The 19,330-nt window shown below is 43.1% G+C and overlaps 1 protein-coding gene across 3 annotated transcripts; it reads right to left on the minus strand.

The window, feature by feature from the left end:
• Nucleotides 1-579: 579 nt before the first annotated feature.
• pitx2 (paired-like homeodomain 2) lies at nt 580-11,185 on the minus strand. Of its 3 annotated transcripts, none has more exons than XM_061685597.1 (4): nt 11,169-11,185; nt 7,939-8,005; nt 4,852-5,051; nt 580-1,811 (listed from the first exon to the last, which is right to left on the minus strand). In XM_061685597.1, exons 2-4 carry the CDS (start codon nt 7,982-7,984, stop codon nt 1,263-1,265), a joined length of 795 nt encoding a protein of 264 aa, XP_061541581.1. In that variant the 5' UTR covers nt 7,985-8,005; nt 11,169-11,185; the 3' UTR covers nt 580-1,262. The 3 variants fall into 3 exon arrangements, with proteins under 3 accessions (XP_061541581.1, XP_061541578.1, XP_061541580.1); XM_061685594.1 differs by lacking the exon at nt 11,169-11,185 and adding an exon at nt 10,029-10,275; XM_061685596.1 differs by lacking the exons at nt 7,939-8,005; nt 11,169-11,185 and adding an exon at nt 5,243-5,650.
• Nucleotides 11,186-19,330: the final 8,145 nt, after the last annotated feature.

A 19,330-nucleotide genomic window follows, 5' to 3' on the forward strand; every position in this document is an offset into this window, starting at 1 on the left:
ACTTTTAAAAAAACTATATTTTTCCCCTTATTACGTACTAGTTTTTTCAATTAAACGAAATATTAGACCTTATTAAAAAAATATATATTTTCAATCAAAGCGTTTCTCTGTCACCGGGCGTGCCCCTGTCTGTAGCCGAGCGAAGGCCTCTCCTCCCCGGCCTACTCGGTCGGATACTCCCGGTCGAAACCTCCACGTTTGGATATTTTAGTGAATCATCCTTTTTTTTTTTTGTGCTATGCAGCAATGCATGCCTGCAAACATGACCTCAAATAGCTTTTCATGAGTGTGTATACGGTATACATTTTGCGTAATTACACACTCGAGACCCCCCCCCCCCCCCCACCCCCACCCGTCCCCCCGTCCCCTCTTCTCCTCGACTCGTGAACCCCCGCCACAGTTGTGGTCCCGGCCTCCTGTTTGTTGATTCCGTGGGCAGACAGACGTATTCAGCACCTTAATCTGCCTCTCGCGTGATGTGTATTGGCGCAGTGGGGATGGGGGGTGGGGGGGCAGTGCCACGCTATGCACCGCAAACAGAGCAAAAGATGATTCAATAACAAGCAAGGGTGGCTTTGAACAATATATTTACTTCCATTAAATAAAACACATTTTTTTAGGGGGGGGGGGGGGGGGAATCCGTACCAAATAGTTACAGGAACATTTTAATGAGTTTTCTTCTTCCTCTAGGATTGCTAGTCTAAAATCGATATTCACACAGACATTAATAATAATAATAGTCATAATTTTATATTATGTTAGAAACACACCACTGCGGTGCGTTTTAATATTTACATTCCCTTTTTTTTTTTTTTTAAACGTGTTTGCATGATTCCTTAATATTTATTCCCCACCACGCATGCGTTAATAAATTGAACCCCATAGCTTTGGAGAGGTTTGTATATATATATATATATATATATATATATATATATATATACGCACACAACTTTTTTTAGACAACGAATAGGGGAATAACACGTAAGGAAAAACAATTCAGTGGTTCAGATTTTAGTGCCCTTTTTGGAAGAAAAAAAAAGAATAGAATAGTAATAGTAATAGTAGTCTGTTGTTCCTCTGGATGCAAAATGACCACCATGGTTTTTTTTCTTTTTTTCTTTTTTTGTTTTTTTTTGTTTTGCATTTCTGTACATCCCCTTCCCAAAGTGGTGCTGTGTGTGTGTGTGTGTGTTTTTTTAGTGTAATCTGCGGCGGGTGGGCGTGGGCGTGGGCGTCGGGGTGGGGCGGGGCGGGCGCCCGTCTCACACCGGCCTGTCCACGGCGTACTGGCAAGCGCTGAGGTTCGCGGCGGGGCTCTGCACGCCGGCGTAGCCGAAGCTGGAGTGCTGCTTGGCTTTGAGTCTCAGGCTGGCCAGGCTGGAGTTGCAAGTGTCCCGGTACACGTAGGGCGGCGTGGGCGGCGCGTAGGGACAAGCCTGCGCCGCCACGGCCGAGTTGAGCGACGGCCCGCTGAGGTTGTTCAGGTTGTTGAGGCCGTTGAGGCTGGAGCCGGCCACGGCCGACGGCACCATGCCGGACGTCATGGACGAGATGGAGTTGGGCGGCGAGAACATGGCCTGCGACGACAGCGGGTTGACGTTCATGGAGTTGAAGAAGGGGAAGCTCTTGGTGGACAGCGAGGCCGACGTCAGGCCCTTGGCGGCCCAGTTGTTGTACGTGTATCCCGGGTACATGTCGTCGTAGGGCTGCATGAGTCCGTTGAACTGCGGGCCGAAGCCGTTCTTGCACAGCTCGGCCTGCTGGTTGCGCTCGCGTTTCCTCCACTTGGCGCGACGGTTCTTGAACCACACCTGACGGTGGGAGAGGAAAACCCACGCCGCGTTATTATTCTTGCACTTCAAACAGGTTCGAACGTTTGGGCACTAAACTAACAGCTCGCACCTTTGTCCCGTCTTACAAGGTTACTTCCAATTGTTTTTCTGGGGGGGGGGGAAAAAAAAAAAAAAAAAAAAAAAACACCACCGATTCATTTAAGAAGTCAAAAGTGGCCCAAACTTTGTTGACTATTGGAGTAACTTCAAGAGCCTCCTGTTTTTTTTAATGATTTTTTTTTTTTTTTTTTTTTTGGGGGGCAACTCACTTGCACGTACAGAAGGTTATTGGTTTTATTATTCTCTAAAGATCTGGATCATACATTTTTGGAAACGTTGGAGTCATTAACACCACATTGACTGCGTTTCTGATGAGTTGAATTGGACTTCTCCTGATTTAAAAAAAATATCATAATAATAAGGACATTTCGAAGTGAACCCCTTATTTTGACAATTGGAGTACAATGATGACCAATCAGATCATTTTACTACGAACAGGCAAGTGCGCAATTATTTCTTTAAAAAAAAAATATATATATATATATTATTGCTGTTATTGTGGCCCTCATATTTAGCACGTATACACACAAGAAAAGTTACTTCACACGTTTAAAGTCGTCATGGTTTTAAGATATTAATTATATTATTACTATTGATCAGTTCGGACTGCTTGGAGTACGTGCACATTTACGACCGATCCAATTTTGTAAGTTACAACTAATATACTTCATTATTCGTATTTAATTCCAGTAGCCTAGTAAAAAAAAAAAAAAAAAACACACACACACACACAAATAACTTGACTTGGTTGTGTTTTTTTATTGATATGTTGTGCTAATAATATTTTTCAAAAACACGCCATTTTGAAATGTAAAAAAAAAAAAAATGCAAATTCGAACAATGTGTCGAATCACATTTCTGGCATGATTCATATCTAAAAGCGTGTGCATGTCCCAAACTTCCAAAATGTTTCAATTTAAGGACATTTAACAGGAAAAAAAAAATGTCATCACTGCTTAGCCTCAAAATAACTTGACAAATGTTAGTTATGACACTCAGAGTCTGCAAATATGCAAAAGAAAAACACATTTATACACGGCATAATGGCATGATTATTATTTATTTACACATTTGTGTACTAATTCTCAATGAGTTTCTTTTTCTTTCTCTTTTTTTGTAATTGACCAAAACACTCAACTACTTATTGATTGAAATGTGCCATTATTAATCATGTCCCCAAAAACCTTCGCAGCATGATTAATATATTCAAACTTGCAAACGTCCCAACTTCAGCAACTGAACAGTTTGGCAGTTATGAATTTTAAACGGCATAAAAAAAATGATGCCCCCATGCAAAATGCATTCATAGGTTATATATGATTTAAACCTACTTTTTTGACGACTTAAAACGCTTGCTTTTAATAATATAAATTTTTAAAAAATGTCCATATAGATGCCTGTACTGCATTTTGTATTTAATTTCCATGTTCCAATCTTTACTGCAATCTTTAATTGAATAATGTCCACATATCCGATCTTTATTGTGTTATATTTTGCACATTTTAACGCAAGCAAAAGCTTATATTTGGAGTGATTCATGTTATTATTATGATTTATTTTTTTAAATATAAGGGTACCAAATAGAACCATCTCAAGCCTGTGCATGTGCTATTCCTCTCCTGTCTGCCGTCTTATCGGAATACGATCCACACGCACACACTCTTCCGTGACTCGTGTGTATTCCACACTGACTGCTCCCCCCCCCCCCCCCCCATCCCACACTCCACGACCCCCACCAAATCTCGCGACAGTGTCCCAAAATGAGCAGCTTTGCACCTCTTTCACGCCACACGCGTGGTATCTGTCACTCCTGTCACACGCTCACCTCTAATTGGACCTAATAAAAAGAACTATTTGGGGGTAATACCCCCCCTCATCCCCACCCCCCTCCAAAAAAAAAAAAAAAAAAATTTATCTTCCCGCGTAGGGGGTGTGTAATTACATGAAATATCATTTTAAGCTGTGATTGACTGGGGCTCGGGGCAGCGCCCGTGTGTTTAAACAAGTGTGAGTGCATATTTGTTTTTCAGATCATCTGTGCGTAGGACACGTTTTTATTACACTAACACTGATGATTAACAAAACCAACGTTTGCGCTCCAATTTACACACGGGAGGACTCATTGTTTTGCAGGGAAATATCTGCACGTATATATATATATATATATATATATATATATATATATATAAAAGGTCAATAGTAGAGATCATAGAAAAGAATATCGCATTTGGCATCATTTTGGAAATGTACGCTTCATCGCGCGCTTTGATCTGAAAGAGCAAATTAGCACGTGCAGATATGTTTAAAATGCGGAATTCTTCTTTTTTATTTTTGGGTGGAGAGGGGGATTATGTCCACATTTTACTCTTAATATATAGTGAAAAATTGATTATTTTTATACGTGCAACTATGTTTGTAATACACCCCTAAAAAAGTCTAACTGTGCTATTTTCATATTCTACTTTGTAAAGAACACTTTTTTTTAAATTGTGCACATGTAATTGTCATTTTTAAATGATTATTCTACTTAAGAATACTGTCTCTTTTTTTGCATATGTAATTGTCATTTAAAAAAAATACTATTCTACTTAATGAATAATCCTTTGATTTTTTTTGCACATTTAATTGTCATTTAAAAAAAATATATTCTACTTAATGAAGAATACTGTCTCTAAAAAATATATTATTCTACTTAATGAAGAATCCTCTATGATTTTTTTTGCACATATTGTCATTAAAAAAAAGATTATTCTACTTAATGAAGAATACTGTCTTTTTTTGTAAAAGGCTTATTCTACTTAATGAAGTCTGTGATTTGTTTTTATTGTTTTTTTTTTTGCACATGTAATTGTCAATAATAATAATAATAATAAAAAAAAGATTATTCTACTTAATGAAGAATCCTCCGTGATTTGTTCGCACATGCAATTGCCATTTGGTTTGCAAAGGCTGCACTGACCCGAACCCTGGCCTCGGTGAGGTTGGTCCACACGGCGATCTCCTCGCGCGTGCTCATGTCCGGGTAGCGGTTGCGCTGGAAGGTGGCCTCCAGCTCCTGCAGCTGCTGGCTGGTGAAGTGAGTCCGCTGACGCCGCTGTCTCTTCTTCTTGGACGGGTCGTCCGACGAGTCGTCGTTCTTGCTCTGGCTCTTCTCTTTCTCTGTACAAAAAAAAAAAAAAAAAAACACACACGCGCACACAAAAATGTTTGAATTTGCATAACAGCCAACGACGAATCCTCCCTCATTTGCATACGTCAAACTCGCTGGTTACTAAATCCTTTTTCTTGTTTTCTCTTCCCCCCCCCCCCCCCCCCCCCCCCTCGTATGCCTGATTTTATCTGCCTCTTACCGCCGGTTTCCGGACTGGAAGTGTCCGACACCGCGTGCGCGTCCATGCGGTGCTTGCCGGAGTCCGCGGGGGCTCGCACCAGCGGCTGCAAACCGGACGCCATGGCGGAAGCGAGTTTAGTCCCGGGAAACGTGTGGTGCGGTTGGCGGTCGAGATTTAAAGGCTCCCTCATAGAGTTCATCGGTCGCTCCCCGAAAACCGATCAAATAATAATAATAATAAAAATAATAATAATAAAAAAGCAGTCTTATAAGTCCCAGTGGCTGTCGAGATAGTCTCCCCCTTTTTTTTGTTTTTGTTTTGTTTTGAAGCCCCCCCCCCCTCAACCCCCCGGAAAAAGTGCTCGGATCCCGGGTTGCTTTTCAGAGCGGGCCACCGTGCGGCGCTGCCATCCTAACGTCGGCGGCGGCGGGCGGCGGCTGACTAGCGGAGTGACAAGAACAGGTAGGTGATATTGGAGCCGGGGCCGCGCGCGCACAAGCCCGGTGCGCGCACGCAACCCCTCCCTCTCTCTCTTTGCCTCTCTCCTCCTTGTTCTGCCCCCTCCTGACGTCACGGCCTATAGACCCGCCTACTCGCTGCTTTGACAGGCGCGCGCGTGTGTGAGGGAAGAAAATGGGGCCCAAGACCAAAACAAACCCCCAAAATAATAATAATAATAATGAAACAAATCAAATATATTTAAAAAGAAATAACACAAGTTAGCAGAGTGACTCTCTCAGGAGCCGGACTCGGTTGAAAAAAGAGCCAAAATCAAATTTGCCCCCGTCTAAAAGTGCATCCGCGCCACAATACAAGAGCAAGAACCGCGTTGGAAGAATTCCGAGAGGTCCAAAGCGAGTTCGGCGGAAGCAGAACTCGTCCCACGCTCGTCCGGGTGGGGAGGCTGACTCGGCCGAGGCACCGCAGACGTGATTCTCCCCTCTCAGAACACGCGGAAATAAAAGGAGGTGGTTGGAGTCGTTGCTGGAGAGGCACACCCGGGTTCGGGGTGCCAATCGGGCAGGAAATGGAGCCGAACCCAGCCTCGGGACCGCCGATTGACCTTACTCGGTGTAGGGAACATTTTAGACCAGGTTTTACTCATGTGGGTTCGGAACTATCGGTGTTTAGCAATAGTTAATCGAAAATAGTCGTTTCGCGTATGAATTTCTGCAGTGTGGAGCAAACTCGTGTGTAAACTACAGACAGGTGTCAAACTCAAGGCGTGGGGCCCAAATCCGGTCCGTAACAGCAAATCACGTGCAATTCATGTTTCTTCTGTAAATCCGTACCAAAGTTACAAATTGTCCACTTTTGTTTTTGTTTTTTACTGAACCTCTTCTTAAATTGAATGAAACAGTTGATAATTTTCTTGACTTCTGATTTAAAAATGATCCCGAATTTACTGTATGTAAGAATATAATGAGGCGATTGTTTCACATGCAGTCACGACGGAGCCCATATTGTAGCTAGTGACAAAAAAATTCGGCAAACCCCAAGTCCGAAATATGAATTTTAATTCATATAATTGTTTTTTTGTTTGTGTGATTGTATGTGCATGTTTTAGTCCATGTAAATTATATTTTCATTGACCATTGAGTCCGTCTCCGTTCCAATCACGTGCAGCCTCGTCCCGACGACCGCATCCAATTAGGATGCACGTTAAGACGACGCTACCTTAAATCGTCCAAATAGTACTATTCGTCTTTTTCTGTCTTATTTTCACGTCTGAAGTGGATCATGTCTTCATCCGTGCAGGACGCCGCCTCATCCTCCGTCACACAAGGGCCATTAATTAACAATTCAGTCAATATCGCAGAAAGTATGGGGGGTGGAGGGGGGCGAGGCTTTTTTAGGTGAGATTACGGACACATCACATTCCTCCATTAGCGTATTCGTGCTCACGAATGGCTTTCATGAGACCTTTTTTTTTTTTCTTCTCCCCAGAGTGGCGAGCGCATCGAGAGCCGCATACATTACACGCGCTGTTTTGGATGCGCGCACACTGCTTGTCACGTTCTATTCGTCCCAATCAATCGTGCTTAACAATATGCTCGTCTCGGGTCAAAATGCAGAAAAGTTACACGTTCGTTCACAAGAAAGAGTCGAAATTATTTGGAATGTCGAGCATTGTGTGATTTCCCCCCCCACCCGCCCGTATTATTCGTAGAAAATTGTTTTGTCTCCTTTTACGATTCAAAGCGAGTGATTGTTGTACTGAAATAGACGATCTTTGTTGCAATTTCTAAAGTCTCTTAATGTGGTCGCCCGCCCGAGCTGCTGCAGTTCCAAAATCATCCACCACGTGTCGCTACAGGACAACGAACAGCCAATGTGTGAGAAGGGCAGGTAATTTTTTCTTTTCTTTTCTCCCCCCCGTGTAAAATCACCCGTGAAATTCCACGGCATCACTGCACAATATTTTACACCCTATGTTTTTCTAAAAAAAAAAAATAATAATTTTGTTTAAATTGTATGGCAATGTGAGAAAATGTTGAAAAACTGACTTTTGCTGGGAAATTAGATTTGTTTTATTTTTATTTTTTAAATGTTTAATTTTAATTATATTTGTTGGCTTTTGGAGTGAACATGGTATTTAAAACACAGGTCTAAGATAACGGTGCATCCCAGGAAATGACACAAAGCCTTAAAAGAAAATTAAAAAAAATACCCAAGTTACACTGTGTTGCTTGACGTGTGCATTCGTAATTTACCAATTTGTACGCAGGTGGTGGCCAGTTTGCGGCAGTGGGACTCCATGATGGCGAAGGAAAACCTCTCCTATGCAGGGGAAACATGCCGAAGAAAATCGGAATTAATGCAGGTAAACAACAATACCAACAATATGACGAATGAAGGCAACATAAATTGAAAAAAAAAATGGATTTTTAAATTTTTTTTGGTCATGATTTTAATGCAGATGTTGAACATTTAGTTGAATGACATGCCATTTTGTCATTTTTCATTTTCAGGAATTCAAATAAAAAGCACAATGCTGGCAAAAGTAAATACATAAATAAATACAAATAAAAAAAATCCACATTTTTGTTGGCGTCACGTTTTTCACCTTTTTTTTTTTTTTTTTTTTTGGTTGATTTGTGATTTCGTCCCGTGTACAGTATGTTGCACGTGACGTGCCCCCCCCCCCCCCCCCCCGCTTCAAATGTGGCGGATGCAAAATCTCGATTGAGATGTCCCTCATTGTGGGCGTGTGAGCGCGTTACAAAATTCGACGCAGATGGGCTTTTATTCGAAATGTTTGCTTATGATAATGCGCATTTGCATGTCAGCGGCCGCCGCCATTTTCTCCACGTCCTGCTGTTTTTTTGTTAGTCGCCTCCGAGATGCGAATAAAAACGGAACATAACTTTTTACAGGAGCGAGGTTACAGTGTGACTTTTTATTTTCACCATTTGTGTGTTTTTTATTTTATTTTATTTTTTTGTGTGTGCCAAACTCCACTCGGAAATAACATCGCCCACAGTAATGAATATGAATATGAATATATGTTAGAATAACGGAACAAACGACCACGTTAATGCGTAAACAAATATGAATAATTGCGCTATTCCATATCATAGCAGCAATAATATTCACTGAGTGAGATTGAACACGTAATAATTTGCATAATGATGATAAATATTAATTCATCTGTCGTTTATATTTTGACGTGTGGTGATTAATGGCGGGTTAGACGTGCTGACAGAAATGCGACCCTTGAACGCACCATGGATGTTTTTTTTTTTTTTTTTAAAAAAACATTCTTTGTTGAATAATTTGGGTTATTCAATATGTTTAGTTATAAATGATAGCATATTTTGATCGTCTACATCGGTTGCACACGATTCGCCTGGAAAATAATGAAACAATATGCGTCGGTTGAACTCATTTTTAAATAATAATTAAAAAAAAAAAGGAAATTCAATGAAAAAAAAAATGATAATGCCTCACGTTGATGTTGAAATATTTAATTGCTATTTCTTATTATTTAAAAAAAAAAAGCTTTTTAATTAAAAATTTTAGGCATTTTCCATCATGGTAAATATTACTATGAGCATCATCTTCGACCAACTTTCCCCTGGTTTCAGGTAATGTATATTTAATTTGTTAAATGAATAATGTAAAAAACAACAAAAAAAACAAACACATTTCCTTTTCGATTAACTCGCTTTCTATTTCATTTTATTGGAGTATTTTCCGTCATTACTACCATCAATTCATACAAACGTTCAGCTTTCACTGAAACCATATTCACTTGGATTTAATTGACTTTTAAAACATGGATGTGTTTTGATTAACACGCGATGCTCATCACGTAAACAGTTACGCGTCTCGTGACGTCATTTAGGTGGGTTTTATTCTACCGCACATGCAATTAACAACACAGAAACATGTCATCTAACTGTTTTTATTCATATTTGAATGCATTTTGCATTCCATTCTAACGACACATCGCCATTATTATCATCATTTAAGGCAAATTTTGCCCTCTCCTTAAATCATGATTAATGCTTTTTTTTTTTTTTTTTTTTTTTTTTTTTTTAAACCGACGCGTGGAATTGACACATTGTAAACACCCTGTTCACTTTCTTTTGACTGTTCTAATAAAAACATTTTCCACCACGAACACACAAATGATCATTATTTTCCGTTTTGAAGGCAAACTGAGCGCCCTCGTGACGTCATTACGTGCTCTTTTTTTTTTTTAATCTCACGTGCAATTGACGCCATAAAAAAAAACAAAAAACTGATGCACTTTCATGTAAATAACAGCAAAATCCTCCAAATAAACATATTGCCTTACCACGCGTGGACGTCTCTCGTTATGTGCGTGATGAGATAAATTCCACCGTGCAAAACACACACACGTGCGCAACTTGAACGTCCCGGTTGTCTTGCCTCCCACGATTTCGCTCTCTCTCTCTTTTTTCAATCCCCCAAATAAAGCAAATAAAAGTGTCAACTTCATCCAAAAACAAAAAACAAAACAAAACCAAAAAGAACAACAAGTGCCACGAGCAAGTCCACGCGCGCTCTTTCCGCTGCTCTTCTTCTGCTCTTCTGCACGCCTCAACTTTTTTTCCGCTCTGAAAGACGCTCCAGCTTCCACCCCCGCCCCCCCCCCCCCTCGCACACCCCCACCCCCACCCCCCATTCTCTCTTTGCGTGCGCGCGCGCCTGGAAAAGGGGTGTGTTTGTGCACGCGCACGCTGCTGTGACAGGGGCGGCACAACGAGAGCCTCGATAACGACGAAATCAGCGATCTGCAATTAAATTAACCCCCTCCTCCCTACAGCCCCCCACCCCCACACACTCATATTTACACGTGGAATCAGTTATCACTACAACACGCCTTGTATATACGCACTTCTCCTTTATTCGTATGTCAAGTGATCCGTGCAGCAGACAGGATGTCCACCCCCTACCTTGTCCAAAACACGCCCCCCCCCCCCCTCCAACCCCGCCTTGTATAATCCCCTTTTAACATTTTTAGTCATACTCCCTATTAAAGCGGTTATTAACACCCACAACCTGTGTATGCGTGCACAAATGCACGCATCGCATTTGTATGTTGTTTTGAAAGCAAACATATTATTTCATAAGGGTCGCCGCCTTCTGTTGTAATAAATGCGCAAACATCAGCTCGCCGGGACAATTGGCGCAACTTGGCAGCAACAGAAATGCACTAAATATCTTCAAAACAAACAAACAAACAAAACAAAACAAACAAAAAACACCATGCAACTTGGAATTAGAGGAAATCCAAAATACTCAAACTAAAATAGGCATATAGGAAGAATAAATAGGCTTTTAAATTTCAGTCGCTCTTACTATAGTCCGGATCCGACATGCATGTTTTGCTTTTTCATGAGCGCACACACACACGCACGCACGCACACACACACACACACACACACACACACTCACACACGCGCGCACACACCGAGAGCCGCTGCTGTTCCCCTTGCTGGAGAAGACGGCGCACGTCGAAGGCTATCTGTCAAGAGTCTGGCGGTTCTCACGCAAACAAAGGTGCAAAGCGCCCCCGAGTTGAGAGGAGGCCCGACAGCGGCGGCGGTTGGCAAATCTTTCGCCTCGGGGGCTGCAGCAGGAGAAAGGAGGGGGAAAAAAAACCAAAAAAAACCCCTCTCTTTTCATTTCAAGCGCCTTATCGATCGTCCGTTGTCATCCGCGGCGACGGCGAAGGACACTTGAAAGCGCCGCCGACGTGAGAAAGGAGCCGGGGTGACCCGCTCCTCGCCGCCGACCCCTCCTGACTCTTAACGAAAGCCCGGGCCCTTCGGAGGCGTCGACTTTTAAGGGCAGGCTTTGGTGTTTCTCGGCTGTCGGCGGCGCTACGGGACCGAGCAGCAGGAAGATGAAGCGGCAGACTTGATTTCTATTGTGCGAGGTTTTGGTCGGCACGAACAACGGATGAGAGGAGTGGTCTTGTTGAGTACGACACATAAATTGCAACCCTTGCGTGACCTTTTGTCTTGGCTGAGGATTATTTCTAGGTGTTCTGTTCATTTCTACTGTGCAAACTGGTGGTGGTTATGAGCACATTTCCCTGCTCTGATACAGTAAGCAGGCCCCTTTTTTGGCTGAATGAGTTATAGTGGATCAGTTTATTTCTATTGGGCAAGGTTATCAAAGGGGTGAGCGGTGTGGTTACGTTAATTATATGCTAGTTCATTTTGTTGTGCGTGACCGAGGAGGGCTTTTTTGTTTTGTTTTGCGTTATTTCTCGTCCTTCAGTATATTTCTATTGGTTATCGTGAAAACTGGCGAGAGGCGCTACTGCATTAATCACGGCATCTACACGGTACACAGGTGCGCGTGTTGTGGGTTTCTTCTCTTGACTGTGAAATTTGTCTTGTCATTTTGTTTATTTCTATTGTGCAAAGTGGCAGTTGGCGTGAATAAGCGGCAAGAGGAGCAATACGATGAATCCCGCGACACGACCGAGCATCCCGTGGACCTTTCCGACAGAATTATATCAAGTTATTCCGTGCATTTCTATTGTGCAAGGTGGTGGTCTCGTGGTCTCGTGTGAGTTGGCGACAAAGACTCCATATTGTCTTCGGCTATTACTCACTCACCTGCTGCAGCTGTCAGGTTTGCGTGTCCGCGTAGTGTACTAGCGCACTCGCAGCCAAATCGTGCCGCTTGTTATGCTTTAAATGCATAAATCGATTGTTCGACGCCACCGCACCAGGAATCGTCGCCGTCCTCCTGCAGAATTCATTTTTCAGGGATGTTTTTCTGTAATTCCAATTTTTGTTTTTTTTTGTGGCCTCAAACCACATGTGACAAACCCAAGTGGTTGCGTGTGACCCAAATCAGCTGATGTGTCGTGGAGTTTCGAGCAGGGGGAGGCAAAGGATGGTCCGCGGGCCACAAATGGTCCACTCGGCTCTTTAATCTGGCTCGCCGAGCGTTGACGTGATAGTCCGGTAATATTTGTATATTTAGACATCCATATTTAATTCACTTATCTCAATAAAAATGCGGATGATTGTTTTCTTGCGAATGATAAAACAAAATATATTGGCAAAACAAACATTTTCCTTCTCACTGTACATAATTAGTTAGTGAATTGCAATTGAAGTTCTCCGAGCATCGTGCGTGCCTTCCAATCAATTTGTCAAGTATCGCTCCGGGAAGGCTATTAACAGGGCCGCCGCCGCCGCCGCCGCCTGTAAATTAAGCAAATTAAAAGGGGGTTCTCTCTGATAGCCCTCCAGCTCGTTGAGCGGCTTTAGGGCTCATATCGCCTCGCTCCCCGCCTCTGTCGCGGCACCCGAGCGGCGGGGTTCGGGGGCCGGCCTTCTGCGATTATCTCCTGGGAAAACGCTCAGCCGATGTCATCGTGGCTCGAGCGGGCGCCATATTAGCGGAGGATGCCTTGAAATTACACCAGTGTTGAGTGAACAACCGCTGTCATGACGCATACATTTTTACTCTGGATTATTTCTAGTCACTCAGTTTATTTCCATTGTGCAAAGTGGCACTTGTCATTCACCAGCCATTTTCCCCATATTGCCCGCCATTTTAAAAAAAAACATTTGATTGATCTCTCAAGACCAGTGTTGCCACAGTTACCATGAAAAAGTAACTTAGTTAACTTAATGATTCATTGATTTTCAAAGCCACTTTGTTACTCTACTGGTTACTTGATTTTTAAAAGTAACGTAGAACTACAAATCCCCTGTTAATATCATACTTACACATACTGTGTTCAAGTCTGTGGTGCCTAAATTTTTTCTCCGACTTCCAACACGTTGGCATTTCTCTCCTTCACAATCGACGCGACGAGCCGAGATTCGCTCCCTAATCTTTGTCTTCCACTCAAAAGCTGTTCTGATCTCCAATCCGAAGTGGCGCAATGCTGCCATCTACAGGAATTTGCTAGTCATCACAGCGGTTTGCAAACCTGACATTTTTATTCTGGATTATTTCTAGTGGGTCGGTTTATTTCTATTGTGCAAGGTGGCGGTATGTGTGAATAACAGTTTGCACGTAGGATGCCTTAAAATTCCACTCCGGTGTGAGTGTTTATGTTAACGACCGCTGTCACGACATCTCACTCAAGGCACAAACATTAAATTAAACACCTCCCTGCGAGCCGGTACGCCATTCATTAGGCCTCACTGGCCGGCGCATGCATAAACACACGTGTCCTCGGCCTTAATCACAGGTGCGAGCGGGGCCGGTAAATTGCCCGGGCAGGCGTCTGATCAATTATGGGAGCGGGAGGGGGGGGGAGAAAAAAAAAAAAATCAATTGCGAGCTGCCACTAACCAGCCCAAGGGCGACGCGGCCAAGAATGAAATTGGTGTGATAAAATGACGACGGTGCCTCGGGGCGGCTGTCGATAAGATGTAAAACACGACAGCTAACATGCTAACGCTCCTGTCGGTGGACCTGAGGTTGGGCCGAAAGGTCACCAGGCGGGAATGGACTTTGTGCGTGTTTGGTCTGCTTTGGCAGAGGAGGAAAAAGACGTGAAAGGCCAATCGGACGCATTCAATTTGTAACAGTAACAACTTCAGAATGAAGGAATGTGGAATTGGACTTTGGTTCCTTGAACAATGGATGCTTGTAATTTTTTTTTTATACATTTAAATGAATTCAGTGAACTAACGTGATACAAAAATAATATTGTCTAAAAACAACAAAAAAAAAAAAAAAAAAACGGTTCGATCCCGACTGTTAATTCCTAAGTCATCTTTCATCAAGCAGGAAGTGGCACCATATGGATGGAAACAAATGCAAGCACTATTTTTTTTGAAGCACTTCTACCTTGGTGGAGGTCTGCATTGAGCAGCTTCGCTGTGCTCGACTTTTCCGGCACATCCTATCCAGATGTGTTGCGCCTCGAGAGCGCTAATCCAAACATGTCTTGAGATTAGCCGCTTCAAAGCGGAAGACATGCTGATGCTGTCGGCCGCTAATGTTTGTTTTGGCTCGGACATCGTGATTGGATGCTGCCATTTTTGTGTCAAATGTCGGCCAAAATTAGCGGGATTCGGGCTTTTGCTGAAAAATAACCAGGGAAAGTTTCATGGTTGGTTAAAATTTGCCATCTAATCTTCCCTAGTGCAGCCATGTTGCGTCAGATGATTTTGAAAATCAGTAGGATTCTTTCTCGAAAACACAAAATAACCACAGAAATGTTCAAAGTAGTCATCATAAGACGGAAACATTCCTGCCTCGGCCAATTTGTCAAATCGCCTCCAAAATCAATTCGATTCTTGCTTTAAGAGGAAACCTAGCCAGCGAACCTTTCAAGATGGGTTGAAAATGACCCTCGGACCATTCCTACTGCAGCAATTGTGTTTCGAACGAGTTCCAAAATCATTAGGATTCTTGCTCTAGTCGATAAAAGAAGCAATGAAAGTTTCAAAACGGGTTAGAAATCGTCATGAGCGCAACGGTCAAGTCAAGTATCCCCCAAAAGCCCCCCAAATAATCCCCCCCCCAAAAAAAACCTCCAGCTCAGCGTCGTGTTTTGAGATAAGAGCAGGGTCACTGAATGAATGAAACCACTGTACATTCATGATAATGATAACAAATGTATGACAAATCGGGGTCACGTACATGAACTGCAGGGGGTCCGGTGACAGTGAGACGCTGGTGGGCGGGATGTCACACGCCTAAACCCCAATTAGGATGCGAGGCTCGTGTCGGGCATTGTGATTAGTTCCACTCTTTCGCGCTCATCTGCATGGCTGCACTGCACCTGAATGCACCACAGCACCCACAAGGCTGGAATTTGCGCTGACAAATGCAGAACAACTCCCAAGATGATCTGCGAACATCAATCAATTTCATTGGAGACCTTTCGGCGACTCCTCTGTATGCTCACTATAGAGAGAAACCTTAAGGTACACTAACCGTAATTCTAACCCTCGTCTTCAATGTCACAAAAACTGCCATCAATCGTCACCAAAATGTATGCGGACATCTTGACTGAAGGCCACTTCAACTTCTGAAAATATCCGAATGATCGCACCAAAGTTGTGGATTTTATGGACATTAAGCTTTTCCCTCTTATGCTCACTACATCTTAACGTCGCTTAATGTATGACTCAAATGCACCACAATCTCAAATCCACACTTGACTGTACGTGAATGCACCACAGATGAACACTACGGTGGACTGCACCTCAATATATCGCAGTGCACCACCCCCTGATCTCCAACATGAGCAATCACAACCCTCGCCCTCGAGTCCTTTTCATCCAGCCACAATGATTCTCTCCTGGATTTCGCTGACAATATGAAGAACTTTGTCAATATCGGAATGCAACTCACGTAAGGTTGAACACTGACTTGGGAAAGGGGTCAGCTCTCGTCTTATTGGATCCCAGTGTGACGTTTGATACAGTCGATCATAACAAACTGTCGAACAGGTTGGAAACTTGGGTAGGGTTCAACGCAACAGTCCTAAAATGGTTCAGGTCCTACTTATTTCATAACCGTGGGAAATTTTTAATCGGATCAAATGGCAATGATATATGGGGTCCCTCAATTTTGTTCAGCATGTATATGACTGCACCTGAATGCACCACAGCCGAACACCACAGGGGACTGCATGTTATGATCCACTTTTTCTTGTTGAATTAGTTTTGATTAGGCGGCACGGTGGCCGACTGGTTAGAGCGTCAGCCTCACAGTTCTGAGGACCCGGGTTCAATCCCCGGTCCCGCCTGTGTGGAGTTTGCATGTTCTCCCCGTGCCTGCGTGGCTTTTCTCCGGGCACTCCGGTTTCCTCCCACATCCCAAAAACTCTTGGAGACTCTAAATTGCCCGTAGGTGTGACTGTGAGTGCGAATGGGTGTTTGTTCGTATGTGCCCTGCGATTGGCTGGCAACCAGTTCAGGGTGCACCCCCGCCTCCTGCCCGATGACAGCTGGGATAGGCTCCAGCGCGCCCGCGACCCAAGCGAGGAGAAGCGGCTCAGAAAATGGATGGATGGATGGATAGTTTTGATGAGATTTAGTTTTTGTTTCCTGTCGTGTCATGTTTTCCCCCTTGTCTTGCGCATTAGGTTTTCGTTTCCACCTGTTCTCGTCAGCCCTGTCCCTTGTGTCTACAAATACACTCCTTCCAGTTCCTCGTGTCTTGTCCAGGTGCTCCTCGTTGTCTCGTCAGTTTGTTTGTCTTTAGTTTCCTGCTTTCTTTCGGTCTATGTTGGGGCATTGTCGTCATATCTCATCTTTCCTTAGTCCTGTCATGTTTCTTAGTGGTGAGATTTTTGTTTCTTCATTACATAGAATTTTGATTTTCAGACTTGGTTAATTACATTTTTTTGGTACATTTTTATTTTTGGAAATGATTCCTGCGCTCCTGCCTTGCCTCCCCGCTTCCCTGCACTTTGGTCCTCCACACCAACACCGCGAAAACCCAATTGTGACATTGCAACCAAAAGCGAACAGTAAAAGTCATTGCTTGCACCGTAGTTAGAAATCAAAGGCGCTACTGTGCCTGAACGCACCACTGCACCGCAACGCTTGTCTATTGAGCATCCACTTGTCCCCATCAGAATAATTAATATGATCAAGCATAGACTGGACCTTTTTATTATTATTATTTTTAATGAATAAGCAGTGTTGAATAATGTCACACACAGACCTGAACAACCCTTTGGCCTTTCACTCCAATCTGCACTTCAGATTCACTAAGCCATTTGGTGGCATACATCACAGGAAAGGTGATAAAGTGTACGTGTGTGTGTGTGTGTGTGTGTGTGTGTGTGTGTGCACGTGCTGCATTCAATGGGGTGGGTGTGTGTGATCTGGGGCGTGTCTAATCCAGTCCCAGTGTGAAACTGTTGACATTTGTGGCCCCCCTCCCCCTCCTTCATTATGTGACTGGGGCTGTTTTGCGCTGGATTAGCCACAAATCTCCCGTGCAGCGCATTCAGCATGCCACTAGTAGTTTAACTTCATTAATAATGGATGAAGAGATTGTAATCCAGGAGTAAGAGCGCACAGAAGGAGACAGAGGGACGTCTTTCTTTACTTTTTTTTGGTACACCTTTAAGTCAATCCTGTGGTCCGTGTATTGCTAACCGCTAATATTGTGTCATTATTCGAACAATGAGGCTGGTTTTCGGCAGGGGTGGAAGGAGATAAAAGGCGTGGAGTTGTTTTAGTATCTTGCATTGATTGTGTTTACTCGAGCTTCTCATTGCAGACTATTATAGGACACGGGCCGGCCTTACGGCAGGATAAACAGGATTATATATGTACATATTATACATATTTACTTGCTGCCTTTCCTCGTCACCTTTTTAAAACAATTTTCTTTTAATATTATTATTTATTTCTATGATTTCCAGTGACGACGTAGAGATTTGTGCTTAGTCGGTGTGATGCTGTGTTAAGCCTTTTGGAAAATGTATGCAGTTTAGTCTGGAGACTAAAAAAAAAAAAAAAAAACCTGAGCAAATTGAATTGACATTAAAAACCAACTATCTTGTGTTGACAAATAGTCAATAATTGATGAAAGGTGGCATGGGCAGAACTGTGCTAGCAATAAGGAACATGTACTGCATTGGTTAGACTGTGGCCAGTTTAGGTGAAATATCACATTCAATCAGCATGATTTTTAACTTTACAGAAATAGTGTCCATGAAAGTCAATTCTAATACATTGGCATAGAGTATAACGAATGTGTGAAAGTTCAAAGAAGACGGGATGAAAAATTGTCTTTGACGGAGAGATGCTCGCGACGAGGACCCACTGTTGACTTGACCGTGACGATCTCAAAATCAATTGGATTCTTGACCCCTGTGTAGGAAAACGATCCGGAAAAGTGTGAAAGTCAGATAAATTTGAGGCGCAAGTGACAAAGAACGTGTATCGATTTGACAGCGGCCGTCTTGTCAGCTATCACTCAGAAGCTGTAGGATTATTGACCTTTACATACGAAAGTTCTACAATCAGATACATTGGCAAAGAGTGGAAAGTGTGCAAAAGTTCAAAGCTCTAAAATTGTCACAGACAGAGGTGCTAGCGACAAGGAACACGTAGCGATTTGTCTGTTCAGCGTACGGAACGTGTGAAAGTTCGAAGAATATTCAGTACTTTGGTAAAAATCTTTCTCGGGAATTGACCCAAATGCATTCCAATCGGAAACGCGTATCCAAGACGGAAGAAATTGTGAGGCTTCGCCATCTAATGTGGCGTCGAAGTCGGACGATCATTGCGAGGATTCTTGGAAAGTTGCAAACATCGAGCCCCTGATAGCGAATTCACTGATCGACACGACATCGGGTGGACATGTCTCTCGTAACAGCACGCAAGAAAAAAAATATCCAGGACCTCTGCCCGAAGTTGAACAGGAAGTCGGCCATTTTGGTTTGAAGCCGCCATTTTGAGCACATTCTCATACTTTGAATGGCCCGAATAAGCTCCAATCAGAAAGGACGAATACGAGACAGATGGGCGACACCGAACAGCGAAGGATTGTATTACCGCGATCTTTATTTCTAATGGTTAAACATTCAGCGTGCCAAATTGAGCCGTGACCAATTTTGCTGCACAAAAATAAACAAACGCAACAGGCGAGTTAATTGGCACTCACGGCCGTTCT

Source organism: Phycodurus eques, chromosome 9, assembly GCF_024500275.1.
Source record: "Phycodurus eques isolate BA_2022a chromosome 9, UOR_Pequ_1.1, whole genome shotgun sequence".
Taxonomy (NCBI): Eukaryota; Metazoa; Chordata; class Actinopteri; order Syngnathiformes; family Syngnathidae; genus Phycodurus; species Phycodurus eques.